Raw genomic sequence first — 16207 nt, 5'->3', positions numbered from 1 at the left:
CCCGCCGTCCCGGGCCCCGCCGTCCGGGCCCCGCCGTCCCGAGCCCCCGCCGTCCGGGCCCCGCCGTCCCTGGAGCCGGCGCCGCGGGAATCTCGGAGCGGGCGGGGCTCCCCGGGCACGTGACGCAGCCAGGATTTGGGGGCGGGACCCAGCGGGCACGTGGTGTCGGGGGCGGATCCGTGGGCGGGGCCTGGCGGACACGTCCTATCGGGGCCGGGCCGGGGCGGGGCCTGACGGGCACGTCCTCTGGGGCGGGGCCTGGCGCGCTCGTGACGTGGGGGCGGGGCCGAGCCGGGGCGGGCGTCGCCGTCCTGCGCGCGGAGCCGCCATGCGCGGCCCGGGGCTCGCCTGCTGCGCGCTGCTGCTGCTGCTGCAGCTGGGGCTGGGGCTCTGCCGCGCGCGCCGCCGGAACGTGCTGCTGATCCTCGGTGAGTGCCGCCGCCGGGGCCGCCTGCCGCTGCCCCGCCCGAGGCCGCTGCGCGCGGTCCCCCTGCGGACCGGGGCGGGGGTCAGCCCGCACCCCGCGCGCCCTGGCCGACCCGCACCCCAGCCCCACCCAGCGCGCCTGGCTCTGCCGTCGGGGGCGGCCCGGCCCGTCAGCGCCACCTCCTGTCTTCAGCTCCCCGGAGCGGCCTGTGGCCCTCGGCCCCCCCTTCCCCTGGAACCCCAAGTTCTTCCAGCGCCCCGGCGCTCCCAGGACTTCCTGTTCGGGTGACAGAGCCGGGGACCTCTGCCGGACCCCCCACTTTCTGGTTCACTGTGGCCTCTGGACGGCTTTAGCCCGCTTGTCACACACACACACGCATCCTCAGCTTCCAGGGGCCCTTGTGAAAGTCCTTCCATTCTTCCAGACCTTTCCAGAGTCAGTCTGGAACAGGATGAGTGCTAGAACTTTCCACAGCCCAAGACATGCAGCCCCAGCTTTTGCCCTGGCGTAGCTTAGGCTGCTGTCACCAAGAGGCACAGACCCCGGCCTCCCCGCATTGCTGGAGACAGAGAGAGGCGGCAAGGTGGGGTTTGGTGAGGCCCCCCTCTTGGCTTGCAAATGGCCTGCTCCGTGGTCTCCTCAGGGAGCTGGGGAAAGCCGCCATCCTCCTTGCCCCAGCCCCACCCTCAAAGCCTCAGAAAAGACCCCAGCAGGTGAATTCTGGGAAGACACAGTTCCATGCACGGCAGGAGCCAAGTGCTGAGACTCCCCGAAGTAGACTTTGCTAGGGCCTGCCACAGGATGCGCCCCGAATGGCCGGAACCCAGCACTCCGCCCCTTGCTTGCTCTGTGGTCATGAGCCCAGTGGCTCCAGCTGGGCGGGGACAGTCATCCCCCCTGACCAGCCTTCTCTCTGTTCAGTGTCTGTGAGGGGGGCAGAACGTTGTTCTGAGAGTTCCCGCTGATTTTTGGGGGACAGGGGGGCCCTGGCCCCAGAGCAGAGTGAAGCAGCTTGGCATGGCTTTAGGAGCTGAGAGGCCCACCCCCTTTCCCTGCTGCCCAGCTGTGTGATCGTGGGCACTGCGCCTCGCCCCTTCTCTCTGGCTTTGTTTACCTTACAGGGTGGCATGGGGAAATCCGCCAGGTCTTTGGCAAGGGGACTGTGCCGGGCAGCAATGAGGGGCAGGGGTGGGCAGTGCCCTGGGCACACCTCTCACAGCAGCTGCCTGAGCAGTTTTTGCAGAGCCTGGAACTGACCAGTAGTGTGGCCACCTGCTAGCATGCCTGTCGAGGTAGCTCAGCAACTGGGTTTCCTTCCCGCTTGAATCCCGTGTCTGCTTGTGTTCATGGACTCACTCGAGTATCACGTGCTGTGCACCAAGCCTGCGGGGTCATGGCTCCTGCATGCTGACTCCACCCAGGTTTCATGCTGCCTGGGTGTCTGGCCTACTCTGCCCGTCTGTCCACAGCCCTGTCTCCTGCCTGGTGTCATTTGTCCCCTGCTCAGGTATCTGTCCACGGCTGCCTCCCCGTTCTGAGCATTGCTGGCCCGTGCCTCTGCAGCAGCCTCCCCTGCCCCCCCCTGCTGCGTCTCGTGTGTACACGTGTGTGTGTGTGTGTGTGTGTGTGTGTGTGTGAGAGTGTGTGAACTCAGGACCTCCCACTCTGGCTTGGCTTTTTTGCTCAACGCTGGTACTCTTCCACTTGAGCCACACCTCCACTTCTAGCTTTTTGCTGCTTAATTGAATATCAGAATCTCACAGACAGATCTGCCTGGGCTGGCTTTGAACCTTGACCCTCAAATCTCAGCCTCGTGAAGTCATTAGGATTACGGGTGTGAGCCGCTAGGGCCCCCCCCCCCCCCCCCCGTGTCTCATGATCCCAGCCCATGAGATCACACATGATCCCAGCCTCTGTCTCCGCCTTCCTCAGCCGACGATGGGGGCTTTGAAAGCGGAGCCTACAACAACAGCGCCATCTCCACCCCTCACCTGGACGCCCTGGCCCGGCGCAGCCTCCTCTTCCGTAATGCCTTCACCTCGGTCAGCAGCTGCTCTCCCAGCCGCGCCAGCCTGCTCACCGGCCTGCCGCAGGTGAGGACATCCTCTGGGAGGAGGGGGCGGGGAGGACCCAGGCCCCGGCTGTGGCCTTGCCAAGGGCGGAGGAGGGTTTCTGACCCCTCACCTCCCCACAGAGCTGCTCCGCTGCTCTCTGTTGCCTTCAGCACATAGCTTCCAGCTCCGTGTCTCAGTTTCCTGGTCTGTGCCGCGGAGGGGACAACAGGATGTCACAGGGTCATTGTGGGCACCCACTGAGCATGGCTTCGTGGGTAAAACGCTTGCACACGCGCTGTGTACAGCCCTTGTCACCTTACATCTTGGCAGTGGCCACCAGAGCTGTGTTGCCAAGGCACCTTTATCATCATCATTGTCATTACCGTTATGATTATTATTGCAAATAGATGATAGAGATGTCGTCATTGCATCCTTTTTTTTCTTCTGTTGGTCGTGGGACTTGAACTCTGGGCCTGGGCGCTGTCTCTCAGCTCTTCAGCTCAAGGCCAGTGCTCTACCTGTTAAGCCACAGCACCACTTTTGGTTTTCTAGAGATTTATTGGAGATAAGAGTCTCACAGACTTTCCTGCCCGGGCTGGCTTTGAACTGAGATCCATAGACCTCAGCCTCCTGAGTAGGATTATAGGCGTGAGCCACCGGTGCCCAGTATCTTTGCCATTTTTTTTTTTTGGGTCCGGTCATGGGGCCTGAACTCGGCCTGGGCGCTGTCCCTCAGCTCTTCAGCTCAAGGCTAGCGCTCTACCTCTTGAGCCACAGCACCACTTCCAGCTTTTTTCTTTTTGCTTATGTGGTACTGAGGAATCGAACCCAGGGCCTCATGCATGCAAGGCAAGCGCTCTACCACTGAGCCATCTTCCCAGCCCTATCTTTGTCATTTTTTTTAATCTTTTTTTTAGTTTAATTTTATTTTATTTGTGAACATACTGTACAGAGGGGTTACAATTACATGGGCAGGATAATGCGTACATTTCTTTCCAAGCATTGCACCCTCCTCCTTTGGTTTACCCTTCACATCCCTTCCCAGCCTCCCCCCTCCCCCCTCCCCCCCAATCCCAATCCTTCTCCTTCCCCACCCCCCACCCCCCCCCCCCGCACCGACGTTGTAAAGCTCGTTTTGGACATGACAACTTGTACTTCTCATTGTTGGAACAGGTCCACCTGTATCCTTAAACAACTGGTTTTTCCCCATCTCCTCCACAAGTTATACTGACATCAAATATAGTGAAAGCAGGGGTTATACTGTGGGGGAGGGACATACAAAGCAACAAAGAGATAATCTTATAAATGCGTTAGAAACACATGCATGAAAGAAAAAAACATTAAAATACATATCTCAGGGTTCATTTTCCTGACCTCACATCATCTGACCTTTTCCACTTGACTCATACATATACTAGATACTGCAAATAAGGGAAACCATGGGACCTATGTTTCTTTGGGCCTGGCTTACTTCACTTAATATAATTTTTTCCAAGTTTTTCCATTTCCTAACAAATGGGGCAATGTCATTCTTTCTGATGGAGTGCCATTTTTTTTTTGTTGTTGTTGTTGGTTGTGGGGCTTGAACTCTCGGCTTGGGCGCTGTCCTTGTGTTCTTCAGCTCAAGGCGAGCATTCTACTGCTTGAGCCACAGCACCACTTCCTATTTTCTAACGGTTTATTGGAGATGAGTGTCTCACGAACTTTCCTGCCCAGGCTGGCTTTGAACCGTGATCCTCAAATCTCAACCTCCTGAGTAGCTAGGATTACAGGTGTGAGCCACCGGCACCTGGCTATCTTTGCCATTTTTAAGTGCACTTTGGCTGGTCTTAAGCAGGTTCACAGGGCTGTCAGCCCATACTTCACCCTCAATTTTCTTTTTTTTTTTTTTTTTGGTCGGTCGTGGGGCTTGAACTCTGGGCCTGGGCGCTGTACCTCAGCTCTTCAGCTCAAGGCAAGCACTCTACTGCTTGAGCCACAGCACCACTTCTGGTTCTAGTGGTTTATTGGAGATAAGAGTCCCATGGACTTTCTTGCCTGGGCTGGCTTTGAACCGTGATCTTCAGATCTCAGCCTCCTGAGCAGGATGACAGGCGTGAGCTACCGGCGCCCGGCTCACCTTCTTCCCCAACTCAAACTCTGCACCCATTAAACAATGACCCATCCCTGGCCCTGACCACAGGAGCGAGCTCCATTCTGCTTTGTCTCTAAGTCTAACTGCTCCAGGGACCACCCCTGAGTGAAATCATATGGTGTTTACCCCTTGCTGTTTTACTGAGTTAGTATCTTCAAGGTTTATTCATGGCGTAGCTATATCAGAGCATCCGTTCTTTTATTTCATTATTTCGTTACTTATGTCTGTACTGGGGCTTGAACTCAGGGTCTGGGTTTTATCCCTTAGCTTTTCTGCTCAAGGCTGGCACTTTGCCTCTTTTTTTCTTTTTCTTTTTCTTTTTTGCTGGTTGTGGGGCCTGAACTCTGGGCCTGGGCGCTGTCCCTCAGCTCTTCAGCTCAAGGCGAGCGCTCTGTCACTTGAGCCACAGCACCACTTCTGGCATTTTCTGCTGAGGAGTCGAACTAGGGCCTCATGCATGCAAGGCAAGCACTCTACCACTGAGCCACCTTCCTGGCCCCGCACTTTACCTCTTAGGCCACAGCTCTGCTTCTGGCTTTTTGGGTGGTTAATTGGAGATAAGAGTTTCAGGGAAGCCAGGAGCTAGTGGCTCATGCCTGTAATCCTAGCTATTTAGGAGGCTGAGATCTGAGGATCTGGGTTCAAAGCCAGCGCAGGCAGGAAAGTCCATGAGACTCTTAGCTCCAATAAACCACTAGAAAACTGGAAGTGGTGCTGTGGCTCAAGTGGTAGAGTGCTGGCCTTGAGCTGAAGAGCGGAGAGACAGTGTCCAAGCCCAGAGTTCAAGCCCCACAACCGACAAAAAAGAGTCTCAGGGACTTTCTTCCTTGGAATGGCTTCAAACCATGATCCTCAGATCTCAGCCTTCTGAGCAGCTAGGAGGACAGGCGTGAAGCACCAGCTCAAGGGGTAAACCGCTGGCCTAGAGTAAAAAAGCCGTGGACAGCACTCAGGCCCTGCGTTCAAGTTCCTAGTAATGGCACAAAAGAAGGGCTGGAGCGGAGGTGGGTGAGGGTGAGGGGCCCCGCCTCACGCACTCCTGTCTGCAGCATCAGAATGGCATGTACGGGTTGCACCAGGACGTGCACCACTTCAGCTCCTTCGACAAGGTGCGGAGCCTGCCGCTGCTGCTCAGCCAGGCCGGCGTGCGCACGGGTGAGGCCTGCGGCGTGAGGGTGGGTGCGGGGGTACGGGCTCCTGGCCCTTCCTGGAGCCCGCCCGCTCAGGGCTGGGAGGACCGAGTGCTCGGGGCGGCCTGCCCTGAGCCCTTGTCCCCAGGACCTGGGCCTGCGCCACCTGTGGTCTGCGGCCTTCCACCGGCCGCCGCTCTTGGGGCTCAGGATGAGAAGGGGACGGAGAACCCTGGACCCGTCTCCCCCCCGCTCACAGGCATCATCGGGAAGAAGCACGTGGGGCCCGAGACCGTGTACCCGTTCGACTTCGCGTACACGGAGGAGAACAGCTCTGTGCTCCAGGTGGGGCGGAATATCACGAGGATTAAGCTGCTAGTGCGGAGATTCCTGCAGACCCAGGATGACCGGTACGGGGAAAGAGGGGCTACGGGGAAAGAGGGGCTGCCGCCTCCTCCCAGCAGGGCCGGACCCAGCCTTGAACCAGGACTCCCTGGATGGCCGGGAGGGAGGGCAGGGAGAAGATTCCAGATGCTCCAGTGAGTACAGTGAGTACTTGGGGTTGTGGGGACAGTGAGGGAAACAGGAAGACTTTGAGACAGGCAGGAGTGGACAAAGCTGCGCGTCGGGCTGTCCAGGCTAGAGAGTCAGTGTGTGGGCCGAGCCGGCCAGATGACCCCCGACCTTGATGTGCGCCCCTCCCCCACATCCAGGCCCTTCTTCCTCTACGTGGCCTTCCACGACCCCCACCGCTGTGGGCACTCCCAGCCCCAATACGGAGCCTTCTGTGAGAAGTTCGGGAATGGGGAGCGCGGCATGGGGCGCATCCCGGACTGGACACCCCAGACCTACGACCCGCAGGACGTGCTGGTAGGAGGGGCCTTTGCTGCTCTTCCAAGACGCCCTCTGGTGCCGTCCCTAATGCCCTCCCCCAGCCCCCAGCCCTGGCCCACCGCGTGGTCGTATGTGCGGGAGGGGACCCCAGTACTTACTAGGCCTGGGCGTCCTCTGTGGGCTGTAGAGACACACCTCCAGGGTACAGCCCCTTGGGCCAGTCTGTCCTCAGGAGCAAGGTGGTGCCCGACCCTGGCAAGAAGGCCGGCATTCCACCTCCTACCCAAGTTCACGAGCAGCTCCCTTCCCCAGGCCTCTCTCCCATTCTGCTGTGCCCTCCCAGGTGCCGTACTTTATCCCCGACACACCAGCAGCCCGAGCCGACCTGGCTGCCCAGTATACGACCATCGGCAGGATGGACCAAGGTGAGTTCCGAGGACCAGGCCAAGGAGCTCCCTGGGCCTAGCCCAGGTGGGCGCCCCTGTGGCAGTGTGCGCAGGTGCGGCAGGCCCTGCTGGGCTGAGCCGAGCAGGCTACACTCAGGCAGCCCTGTGCCCTGCGGGTCACCAGCTGTGCTGAAGAACTGTGCTGGGCCGGGCCGGGCCGGGCCGGGCCGGGCCCTGCGGCTGCCCTTAGGGACGACCCCAGCGTGCTTCAGCAGTGGGATTGTGAAAAGGCTGTGGGATGCGGGGTTGGATCTAGATGTACTGATGCAGAACTTGCGTTAGTGCTTGTGGCTGACACCGGGGGCCTCACACAGCAGTAGTTTTATTCTTGTGGTGTGGAGGCCAGGAGTTTGGAGGGAAGACCGGTCCTGCCTCCGCGGCTTCTAGGCTGGGGAAGCGTGGCATCCCCCGGCTTGTGGCCACATCGCCGCAGCCAGCTTTCTACGGCATCTCTGCCATGTCTCCCCCCCTTAAGAGCACCCTTACCTCAGCACTGGATACATGGCCCACTTGGAGACTTGGGAGTGATCACACCCTGAGTTCCTCACCTTCCACCTACAAAGTCTCTTCCAGATTAGGTCAGATTTAGAGGTACCAGCGAATGTACCTCTGGGGGGAGGCTGACCTTGTTGAGCAGGTCGGTACCTTCATCACGCCCCTGTTGGTGTGGTGAATGACAGCGGCCCCGGGAAGCGGGTGTGGAGAACATGCCGTCCTCAGCCTCTTCCCAAGCTGTCCATTTGGGGGTTTGAACTTGAAATTTAAAAGCAGAAGGGGCTGGGAAGGTGGCTCAGTGGTAGAGTGCTTGCCTTGCATGCATGAGGCCCTGGGTTCGATTCCTCAGCACCACATAAGCAAAAAGAAAAAAAACGGAAGTGGCGCTGTGGCTCAAGTGGTAGAGCGCTAGCCTTGAGCTGAAGAGCTGAGGGACAGCGCCCAGGCCCGGAGTTCAGGCCCCACGACCGGACCCAGAAATAAAAATAAAAAAATAAAAAATAAAAGCAGACGCAGAGAAAGCCGTGGGAGCGGCGGCAGCTGAGGGCTGTTGAGGGATGGGCAGCACCCTGGGGCTCTGCGAAGGGCTCCAGGATGGGGTGGGGCTGCAGGTAGTTGCCTGGGCTGGCAGGAAGGGCCACTGGGTGCTTTAAGGCACACAGAGTGCAGTGCTAGGCGACAGGATGGTCAGCAGGCTGGAGGAGCTGACACACACACACACCCCGCCCCCAGGGATCGGACTCGTGCTCCAGGAGCTGGGCAGCGCTGGAGTCCTAAACGACACACTGGTCATGTTCACGTCAGACAACGGGATCCCCTTCCCCAGCGGGAGGACCAACCTGTACCGCCCCGGGACTGCTGAGCCCCTGCTGGTGTCATCTCCGGAGCACCCGCACCGCTGGGGCCAGGTCAGCGAGGCCTACGTGAGCCTCCTAGGTGCGTACGACGCCTCCGCCCACCACGTCCGGGGGGGTGGGGGGGTCCATCCCCTGCCAGGTGTGACAGCGCTGGTGACAGCATCACGGGGCAGGCCACGGGGGAAGGCACGGCACAGGCAAGCTTTCGAGTCCCCAGACGTGGGCCTGCCACGTGCGGACGTGGGGCCAGTGCTGGTGCCCAGGGACCACACTTAGAGAACACCTGCCTTCCTGGCCCTGCTCATCTCTGGCTCTGTATCCCCCACACAGAGCTGTAGGTGCGAGAACTGTGAAGGACTGGGGGGGGAGGGGGGTGGCCCTGCGCCTTCCCCCGCCCTGCCCGCGCCTGGAGGAGCTTCCGGTGGCTGACTGGGCTGTGAGCTTAGGTTCCTCCTAGCTCGGAGCCCTCCTCTCTTTGGCCCCAAACTCTGAGCTCAGGAGCTCCGGCGGGCCCTCCTTCCCTGAGGCACGTCCAGCCAGTAGGAGTTTTGTTTTTTTGTTTTTTGTCAGTCGTGGAGCCTGAACTCAGGCCTGGGCGCTGTCCCTCAGCTCTTCAGCTCAAGGCGAGCACTCTTCCACTTGAGCCACAGCGCCACTTGCAGCTTTTTCTGTTTATGTGGTGCTGAGGAATCGAATCCAGGGCCTCATGCATGCAAGGCAAGTGCTCTACCACTGAGCCACCTTCCCAGCCGCCTGTAGGAGTTCTAAAGACCCTAAGTAGGAGCCAGCCAGGGCCTCTGGGCATACTGTGCATGCCGCGGACGGTCTCATGGCCCAGCGATGACCGGCCAGCTGTGCCAGGCCAGGGCCCAGGGCACGCCGCCCCGCTGGCGATGTCTGGCCTTCGGGTTCTGGAGTAGCTCACGCCAGGCTCCGTGCCCTGCGGGTCCTGGCTGACCAGTGCTTTCTTTCCAGACCTCACCCCTACCATCCTGGATTGGTTCTCCATCCCCTACCCCAGCTACGCCATCTTTGGCTCCAGGACCGTCCAGCTCACGGGCCGGTCCCTGCTGCCGGCGCTGCAAGAGGAGCCCACTTGGGCCACGGTCTTTGGCAGCCAGAGCCACCACGAGGTGACCATGTCCTACCCCATGCGCTCGGTGCTGCACGGGCACTTCCGCCTGGTGCACAACCTGCACTTCAAGATGCCCTTCCCCATCGACCAGGACTTCTACGTCTCGCCCACCTTCCAGGACCTCCTGAACCGAACTGTGGCCGGCCGGCCCACGGGCTGGTACAAGGACCTCCACCAGTACTACTACCGCGCCCGCTGGGAGCTGTACGACGGCCGCCAGGACCCCCGCGAGACGCAGAACCTGGCCGCCGACCCGCGCCTCGCGCCGGTGCTGCAGGCGCTGAGAGCCCGGCTGGCCAAGTGGCAGTGGGAGACGCACGACCCCTGGGTGTGCGCGCCCGACGGCGTGCTGGAGGACAGGCTGGCCCCGCGGTGCCAGCCCCTCCACAACGAGCTGTGACCTGCCGCCCGCCGGGCGCCTGCTCCCGCCCTGCCCTCCTCACGGGGTCACGGCTGCGTCCCCCCTCCCCCAGCGCTGCCCCCCCCCGGCGCTGCCCCCCCTCCCCGGCCGAGGACTGGCTGTGCTGGCATCCGAGCTGTGTCCTGGCGGGGAGGGGGGTGTCTGGGGACTATGGAGACGGGGCGGGGACCTGGGTTCCCTCTAGCCTGTGCGTTCCCAGCCCACAAGGAGCCTGGGATGTCCCTCAGCCCCCACGGGCATTGGCCGCTTTTACCAACCTTCGTCCCTAGGAAAAGGCTCTGCCCGGCCCACAGCTTGCTCCTGCTGCCGCCCTGCCCCACCCCCATCCTAGGCCACCCTGCCCACGTAGCATTTTCCTGGATTCTTGGTGGTCTTTCTGAGGGTGAGGCCGAGTTCCACCCTTCTTCATGTGACACCAGCGCCTTGTTCACATCGGCCCTGTCCCCTCCCACCACCGGGCCCCCCCCATCTGCTCTGTAGTGGGGGATGGGGAGGCGGCAGGCCACGGGCCACCATGGGACAAAGCTTTTTATTTTAGTCAAATATGCAGGAATTCCTTTTTTGGACTCACTTGTGACTTGTGAGCACAGCAAGCTGACGCGCAGGGCCTCCTGGTCCAGGGTGCTGTCCAAGTGACATTCGGTCTGCTCGGTCCCAAGAGGCAAGGGGTCGGGGAGGGGAGCGTGGCCCCATGGCCTGGGGTGAAGATCCTGGCCCCCAAGAAGCTCCCCGGCCCTTGTCCTAACAACCTGCATGTGGGGGGCAGGGCACACTGGCCACAGGCCACGTGCTAGATCACTAAATCCCAGTGTGCCACAGGAATGCCCCTGCAGGTGAGCACACTGGCGTCTGACGGAGGGGCTCCGGGGCCACAGGAGCTGAGAAAGGCCATCTGGGGCCGTGGGGGGGGGGTGGTTCTCGTCTGCCGTGGGTTGGAACGCACCCTCTGCTGCCTTCTGAGGTGAGAGGTGTCACAGGATCGGGTGCGTATCCCATTATCCCTCATCCGGGCCCCAGCCAGCATGGCCGCGTCCCGGGGCTGCATCCCGAGGGAGGCCGGGGCCGGGGAGACGGTTTACTCTGACAGAGCTGTGGTGAGGTTCCGGCATGGCCTGCTCACGGTGAGCGTGTGTTCAGAGTGGGCCCTGCTCTGTCCACACCACCTTCCTCTGCTCGTCTGCAACGGCCAGGCGGACACAGCTGAGCAGGCTGTCCGGGTCGCTCCAGCTGTCGGGGGCCAGGCTGCTGTACAGGCAGGGCGCTTTGTCCAGCTCTCCGTCCTCCTGCCGGGCCGCCTCCAGGAGCTGCTCCTCCGAGGTGCCGAGCCGCTGCAGGCCCTTCCTGCGAGGCGAGGCGGCGGTACAGAGGACGGCTCAGGGCGGTGAGGCTGCCCAGGCCCGCTGCCCAGAACCCAGCTCAGATGGGCCACACAAACACCCTGGGCTGTGGGTCTGGTGGCCCTACCTCAGCCTCTTGAGGGAAAGAAGCCAGGACCCAGCCCCAAGTGGCGCGTCACCCATGGGGACGGCCCGCGGGGACGTTGCTGTTGGCATGGGCGGGCGGGGCCGGAGCAGAGGGAGTTGGGGAACCTCCAAGCTCAGGCCCAAGGCGCAGGCCGGGCCAGGTGGCTCAGGGGTAGCTCTGACCCTGCTGCCCGCCCCAGGTGTACCTGAGTTTCTTTGTCGTCTTCTCGTTGACTGAGACATGGAGGATGATGGGGAAGATGTCCATCCTGTGCAGGACGTGGACGCTGTCCAGCCGCACATCCAGGAGGGCGTGGGTGTTCTGTTTGGGGGGAGGGAGAGGCACGTGAGGCTCGTGGGCCGAAGGCGCAGTTGGGGGCGGGCAGGGCACGGGTGGATGGCACTGGGGAACGGGTGGGAGAGAACTTCCACTCCAAGCGCGGCGCTGTGCACTTAGGAGTCCCTGGGATGGAGGGAGACTACTCGGGGTGCAGCGACCCCGGGGATCACAGGGTGCACTGGGCCTGGGGCGGGGGGAGGCTGGGCTCCCCACAGCTGGGGAAGCCCCCTGAAGCTTCCAGACATGGAAGTGTTACTGTCTCAGTGTTTCACCATAAGGAAATGTTTACTAGACGTCTCTTGAACTGAGAAAACTGAGGCTCCAGGAATGAAGCCTGGCCCCGGAGCACGGGCCCCCCAGAGAGCAGTAGCAAGGTTTGTCCTACTGAGGGTAGGACGCCCTAACCAGGACGTCCTGGGCCCCGGTGACCCCCCCAGGCCTCCCCAGCGCAGCCCCAGGGTAGCCCTCCAACCCGCCCCTACCGTCTCCGCCAGGGCCTCGACAGCCTGGCGGGTCACCCAGCACCGGCCGCCAGCCGCCTCTCCCTCCTGGATGAGGTCCCCTCTCCGGCTCCGGACCTCGAACTCCTCCTGGCTCAAGTGCTCTGGAGGTGACAGTGGGTGGGGCTGTCACGCACCTGCATGCTCGGGTCGAGAGGCTGCGCTGAGGCCGCGCCCCTGGGGACCCCTGGCTCGGCGCGCGTCCCGCAGCCCTCCACGTGCGGCCACTGCAGCAAGCAGGCCCTGCCCTTGCTGCCCAGAACCCTGGACCACCCGCCACCCTGGACTGTCCATCCCCTGGACTGTCCCCCACCCTAGACTCTCCGGACACCACAGGGATGCTGTCTGGCGGGTGGGAACAAGGGAGGGCGGATGGATAGATGGACTAGCAGAAGGACTGGTGGACAGAGATGGTATGATGGCACAGCAACCCTGCCTGTCCCTCCTGCGCATCTCTTCCTTGGGCTCAGACTCACACATCCCCAGCCCGCAGCAGGGCCTGGCCCCGGACACCTGTCACACAGGGAGGGGTGCTCTGGCTTTAGGTACAATGAGAAGTCCTGCAGGGCAGATGTGAAGCTAAGCGCCCCACCCTACACTGAGGCCCCCACTTTTGCTTTATGCCCAAAAGGATTCACATAGATTCGGCCTCCGGAGCCCAGGCCAGCGCTTGCTCCCTGGCTGCCCTGCCCACAGGCCTGATGGGGGCCGTCAGCTCGCGGTGCCCAGCTCTATACAGGTCCCACGAGTCCAGCGCATGCCCAACCCCTCACTGACATCCATTCTTTCTTTCTTTCTTTTTTTTTTTTTGCTGTCGGTCGTGGGGCTTGAACTCTGGGCCTGAGTGCTGTTCCTGCACTTTTTGAGCGCTCTACCACTTGAGCCACAGCACCACGTCCAGTTTGCTGGTGGTTTATTAGAGATAAGAGTCTCACACGGCCTTTCCTGCCTGGACTGGCTTTGAACCGCGAGCCTCAGATCTCAGCCTCCTGAGTAGCTAGGATGACAGGTGTGAGCCACCGGTGCCTCTATTCTCTTTTTAAATAAGTGGTCAGAAGCCTTGCCTCACCAAGCACCCGTGACAAACATGAGTGCCCAGTGGAAGAGCCCCCCACAGACCATGTCTGTCAAAGACTTGCAAATAGGGTTCTCCTAAGGGCGGATGAGTTAGACTGGGCACCAAATCCAACCACCTGCGTCTTGGCAGGAGAGCATGTGGAGGAGGAGACACCCTGGGAAAAGGCCTCCTCTGGTCAAGGCTGAGATGGAGCCACACGGCCGTGAGCCAAACAAAGACCCTTCAGGATCTGTGGCACCCCCAGAGGCTGAACTCGGCCAGGAAGGGCTCACCCCTGGGGCCCCAGGGAGCTGGTGACGCGGGGACAGATCTGCCCTGTGGCACTGCTACTTACCCCCTCCCCCTCCTCTCCCACCCCCTCCCCCTCCCCCCCCACCCTCACCCCCACCCAGTCAGCAGTTTGTGGTCACCTGTTATGGAGGCTCATGGCTCCCCCACTCCCTAGCAGAGGCGGCCTCGGCAGGGCCCCCCTCCCCCCCGCCTGGCGCCTACCTGCTATGCACCTCTTAAACCCCTGGAGGAGACACAGCTTTGCGCTCAGGATCTTCCCGACGATGCTGGGCACGATGAGCACTGGCCGGGGCCGCGTGGGCCGGTGGGGGTGCACGGGCGTGTAGGGGGCCAGGGTGAAGCAGCTCTCCGCCCAGAAGCAGGTGCCGGAACGGTCTGTGGAGGAAGGGGCGTGAGCGTGCAGTCCAGGCTGCCACCACCCTCCCCCTCCCCCTCCCCCTCCCCCTCCCCCCTCTCCCCTCCCCCCTCCTCCCCATGGGACAGGTGCTGACACCTAGAATTACACAGGGCACAGGCAGCATGTAATCAACACGGTGAACTGCACCCTGCACACGCCCAGAGACCTCACACCTGGAGGCTCCCCAGGGCAGCAGCTGAATCCCATTTTCCTTGTGTTCCCGGGGAGAGTAAAGGGAGCCTGGGTTTCTCCTTTGGAAGAGCGCACACGGGCTCTGCTGGCTTTGCTTGCTGACCCCCCCCCCGTACAAACTCCCCTCCTGTACAGCCCCCCCCTTCCCGCGGGGCCTCTCCCTCCCCCCCGCCCTCCCCCCTCCCCATCCTGCATTGCCGAAGTTCTGTGTTGCTCTTCTGTTGTCAAAACCCATTTCTTCATATTATGCCCTTTTTTTTTTTTTTTGCCAGTCCTGGGCCTTGAACTCTTGGGCAGGTGCTGTCCCTGAGCTCCTTTTTGCTCGAGGCAAGCACTCTACCACTTAAGCCACTGCGTCACTTCTGGCTTTTTCTGTAATTGGAGATAAGAGTCTCACAGGCTTTCCTGCCCAGGCTGGCTTCAAACTGCAATTCTCAGACCACAGCCACCTGAGTAGCTCGGATTACAGGTGTAAACCCTAAATTCACTTTAGAAACCAGGCACTGGTAACTCATACCTATAATCCTAGCTGCTCAGGAGGCTGAGATTGAGAATTGAAGTTTAAGCCAGCCCAAGCAGGAAAGTCTGTGAGACTCATCCCAAGTAACCACCAGAAAACCGGAAGTGGAGCTGTGGCTCAAATTTTTTTTTTTTTTTTGTCGGTCGTGGGGCTTGAACTCTGGGCCTGGGCGTTGTCCCTCAGCTCTTCAGCTCAAGGCGAGCGCTCTACCACTTGAGCTACAGCGCCACTTCCGGTTTTCTGGTGGTTTATTGGAGATAGGAGTCTCACGGTCTCTCCTGCCCGGGCTGGCTTTGAACCGTGATCCTCAGATCTCAGCCTCCTGAGTAGCTAGGATTACAGGCGTGAGCCACCAGCGCCCGGCTGGCTCAAATGTTAAAAGCACCCGGCCTTGAGAGAAAAAGCTAAGGGGCAGCCCCAGCCACTGAGTGAAAGCCCCGGTACCCACACCAAAAAAAAGAGATAATAATAATAAATCCATTGTTGGCATCTTTGTGGTACAGTTTCACATGTGTGGAGTCTGTGTTACCCTGACCTCTGCTGTGGCCTTGGCCCACACCGCTCACGGAGCAACTATCCCACGGGTCTTGATGGCTTATACACTGTTGGGCATTTGATAGTCTTTCAGTGTTCACTATTTCAAACAGACTGCTGTGGATAGAACTATATATAGATGGCTTCATTCTACTGGGCAGGTTATAGAGATGGAAACGTTTGAAGGACTTGAAGACAGATGCCTTGGGCTGCTGGCCAGAAAGACATGGGGATACCAATTATATTTGTTTATTCAGTACTAGGGTTTAACCTCAGGGTCTCATGCTTGCTAGGCAGGTCAGTTATGATTCTTAAACAGGCCCTGGGGTGGGATGCTGTGGCTTATGCCGGTAATCCTAGCTATTTGGGGTATTAAGGTCACAGGAATCATTGTTTAAGGCCAGCTCAGGCAAAAAGCTGTGAAGATCCCATCTCAATCAATAAAAAACTGAGTGTAGTGATTCCCACCTGTCATCCCAGCTATGCAGGAAATAAACAGGATTACAGTCCAGGCTGTCGGCAGCAGAAATTCAAAAGATAACAAAAGCAGAGCCTGGCACAGGTGGCTCACACCTATAGTTTGAGCTACTCAGGAGGCTGAGATCTGAGGATTGAGGTTCAAAGCCAGCCTGGGCAGGAAAATTTGTGAGACTCTTTTTTTTGGGGGGGGGGTCTGGTCATGGGGCCTGAACTCTGGGCCTGGGCACTGTCCCTCAGCTCTTCAGCTCAAGGCTGGCGCTCTACCACTTGAGCCACAGCTCCACTTCCGGCTTTTTTCTTTTTGCTTATGTGGTGCTGAGGAAGCGAACGCAGGGCCTCAGGCATGCAAGGCAAGCGCTCTACCACTGAGCCACCTTCCCAGCCCCTTGTGAGACTCTTATTTCCACTAAACTACCAAAATAGCTGGAAGTAGAGCTGTGGCTCAAGTGGTGGAGCGCTAGCCTTGAGCTTCTTTTAAG

General features: G+C 60.1%; 2 protein-coding genes across 3 annotated transcripts in view; one reads left to right on the top strand and one right to left on the bottom strand.

Annotated features, from left to right (window-relative positions):
* The first annotated feature begins 321 nt into the window (after positions 1-321).
* Sgsh (N-sulfoglucosamine sulfohydrolase) lies at positions 322-10493 on the top strand. Of its 2 annotated transcripts, XM_070031593.1 has the most exons (9): positions 322-428; positions 2360-2520; positions 5665-5770; positions 6005-6155; positions 6459-6615; positions 6923-7004; positions 8253-8456; positions 9353-9510; positions 9631-10493. In XM_070031593.1, the coding sequence occupies exons 1-9, from the start codon at positions 329-331 to the stop codon at positions 9910-9912; spliced, it is 1401 nt and encodes a 466-aa protein (XP_069887694.1). In that variant the 5' UTR covers positions 322-328; the 3' UTR covers positions 9913-10493. The 2 variants fall into 2 exon arrangements, with proteins under 2 accessions (XP_069887694.1, XP_069887693.1); XM_070031592.1 differs by having other exon boundaries at positions 9353-10493.
* Positions 10494-10543: 50 nt separating this feature from the next.
* Card14 (caspase recruitment domain family member 14) overlaps positions 10544-16207 on the bottom strand; it is a 36120-nt gene continuing 30456 nt past the window's right edge. The window contains exons 20-23 of the mRNA XM_070031591.1: positions 13807-13980; positions 12219-12340; positions 11603-11718; positions 10544-11274 (exon numbers count right to left, since the gene is read on the bottom strand). Of these exons, the coding sequence (XP_069887692.1) occupies positions 11067-11274; positions 11603-11718; positions 12219-12340; positions 13807-13980 (620 nt within the window). The 3' untranslated portion in view covers positions 10544-11066. The remainder of the gene's footprint in view (positions 11275-11602; positions 11719-12218; positions 12341-13806; positions 13981-16207) is intronic.

The sequence above is a fragment of the Dipodomys merriami genome, unplaced genomic scaffold (assembly GCF_024711535.1).
Source record: "Dipodomys merriami isolate MVZ:Mamm:240054 unplaced genomic scaffold, mDipMer1.0.p SCAF_202, whole genome shotgun sequence".
Taxonomy (NCBI): Eukaryota; Metazoa; Chordata; class Mammalia; order Rodentia; family Heteromyidae; genus Dipodomys; species Dipodomys merriami.
Note: the sequence above shows the minus strand (reverse complement) of the source record. Positions and strands in the feature narration are given on the sequence as shown.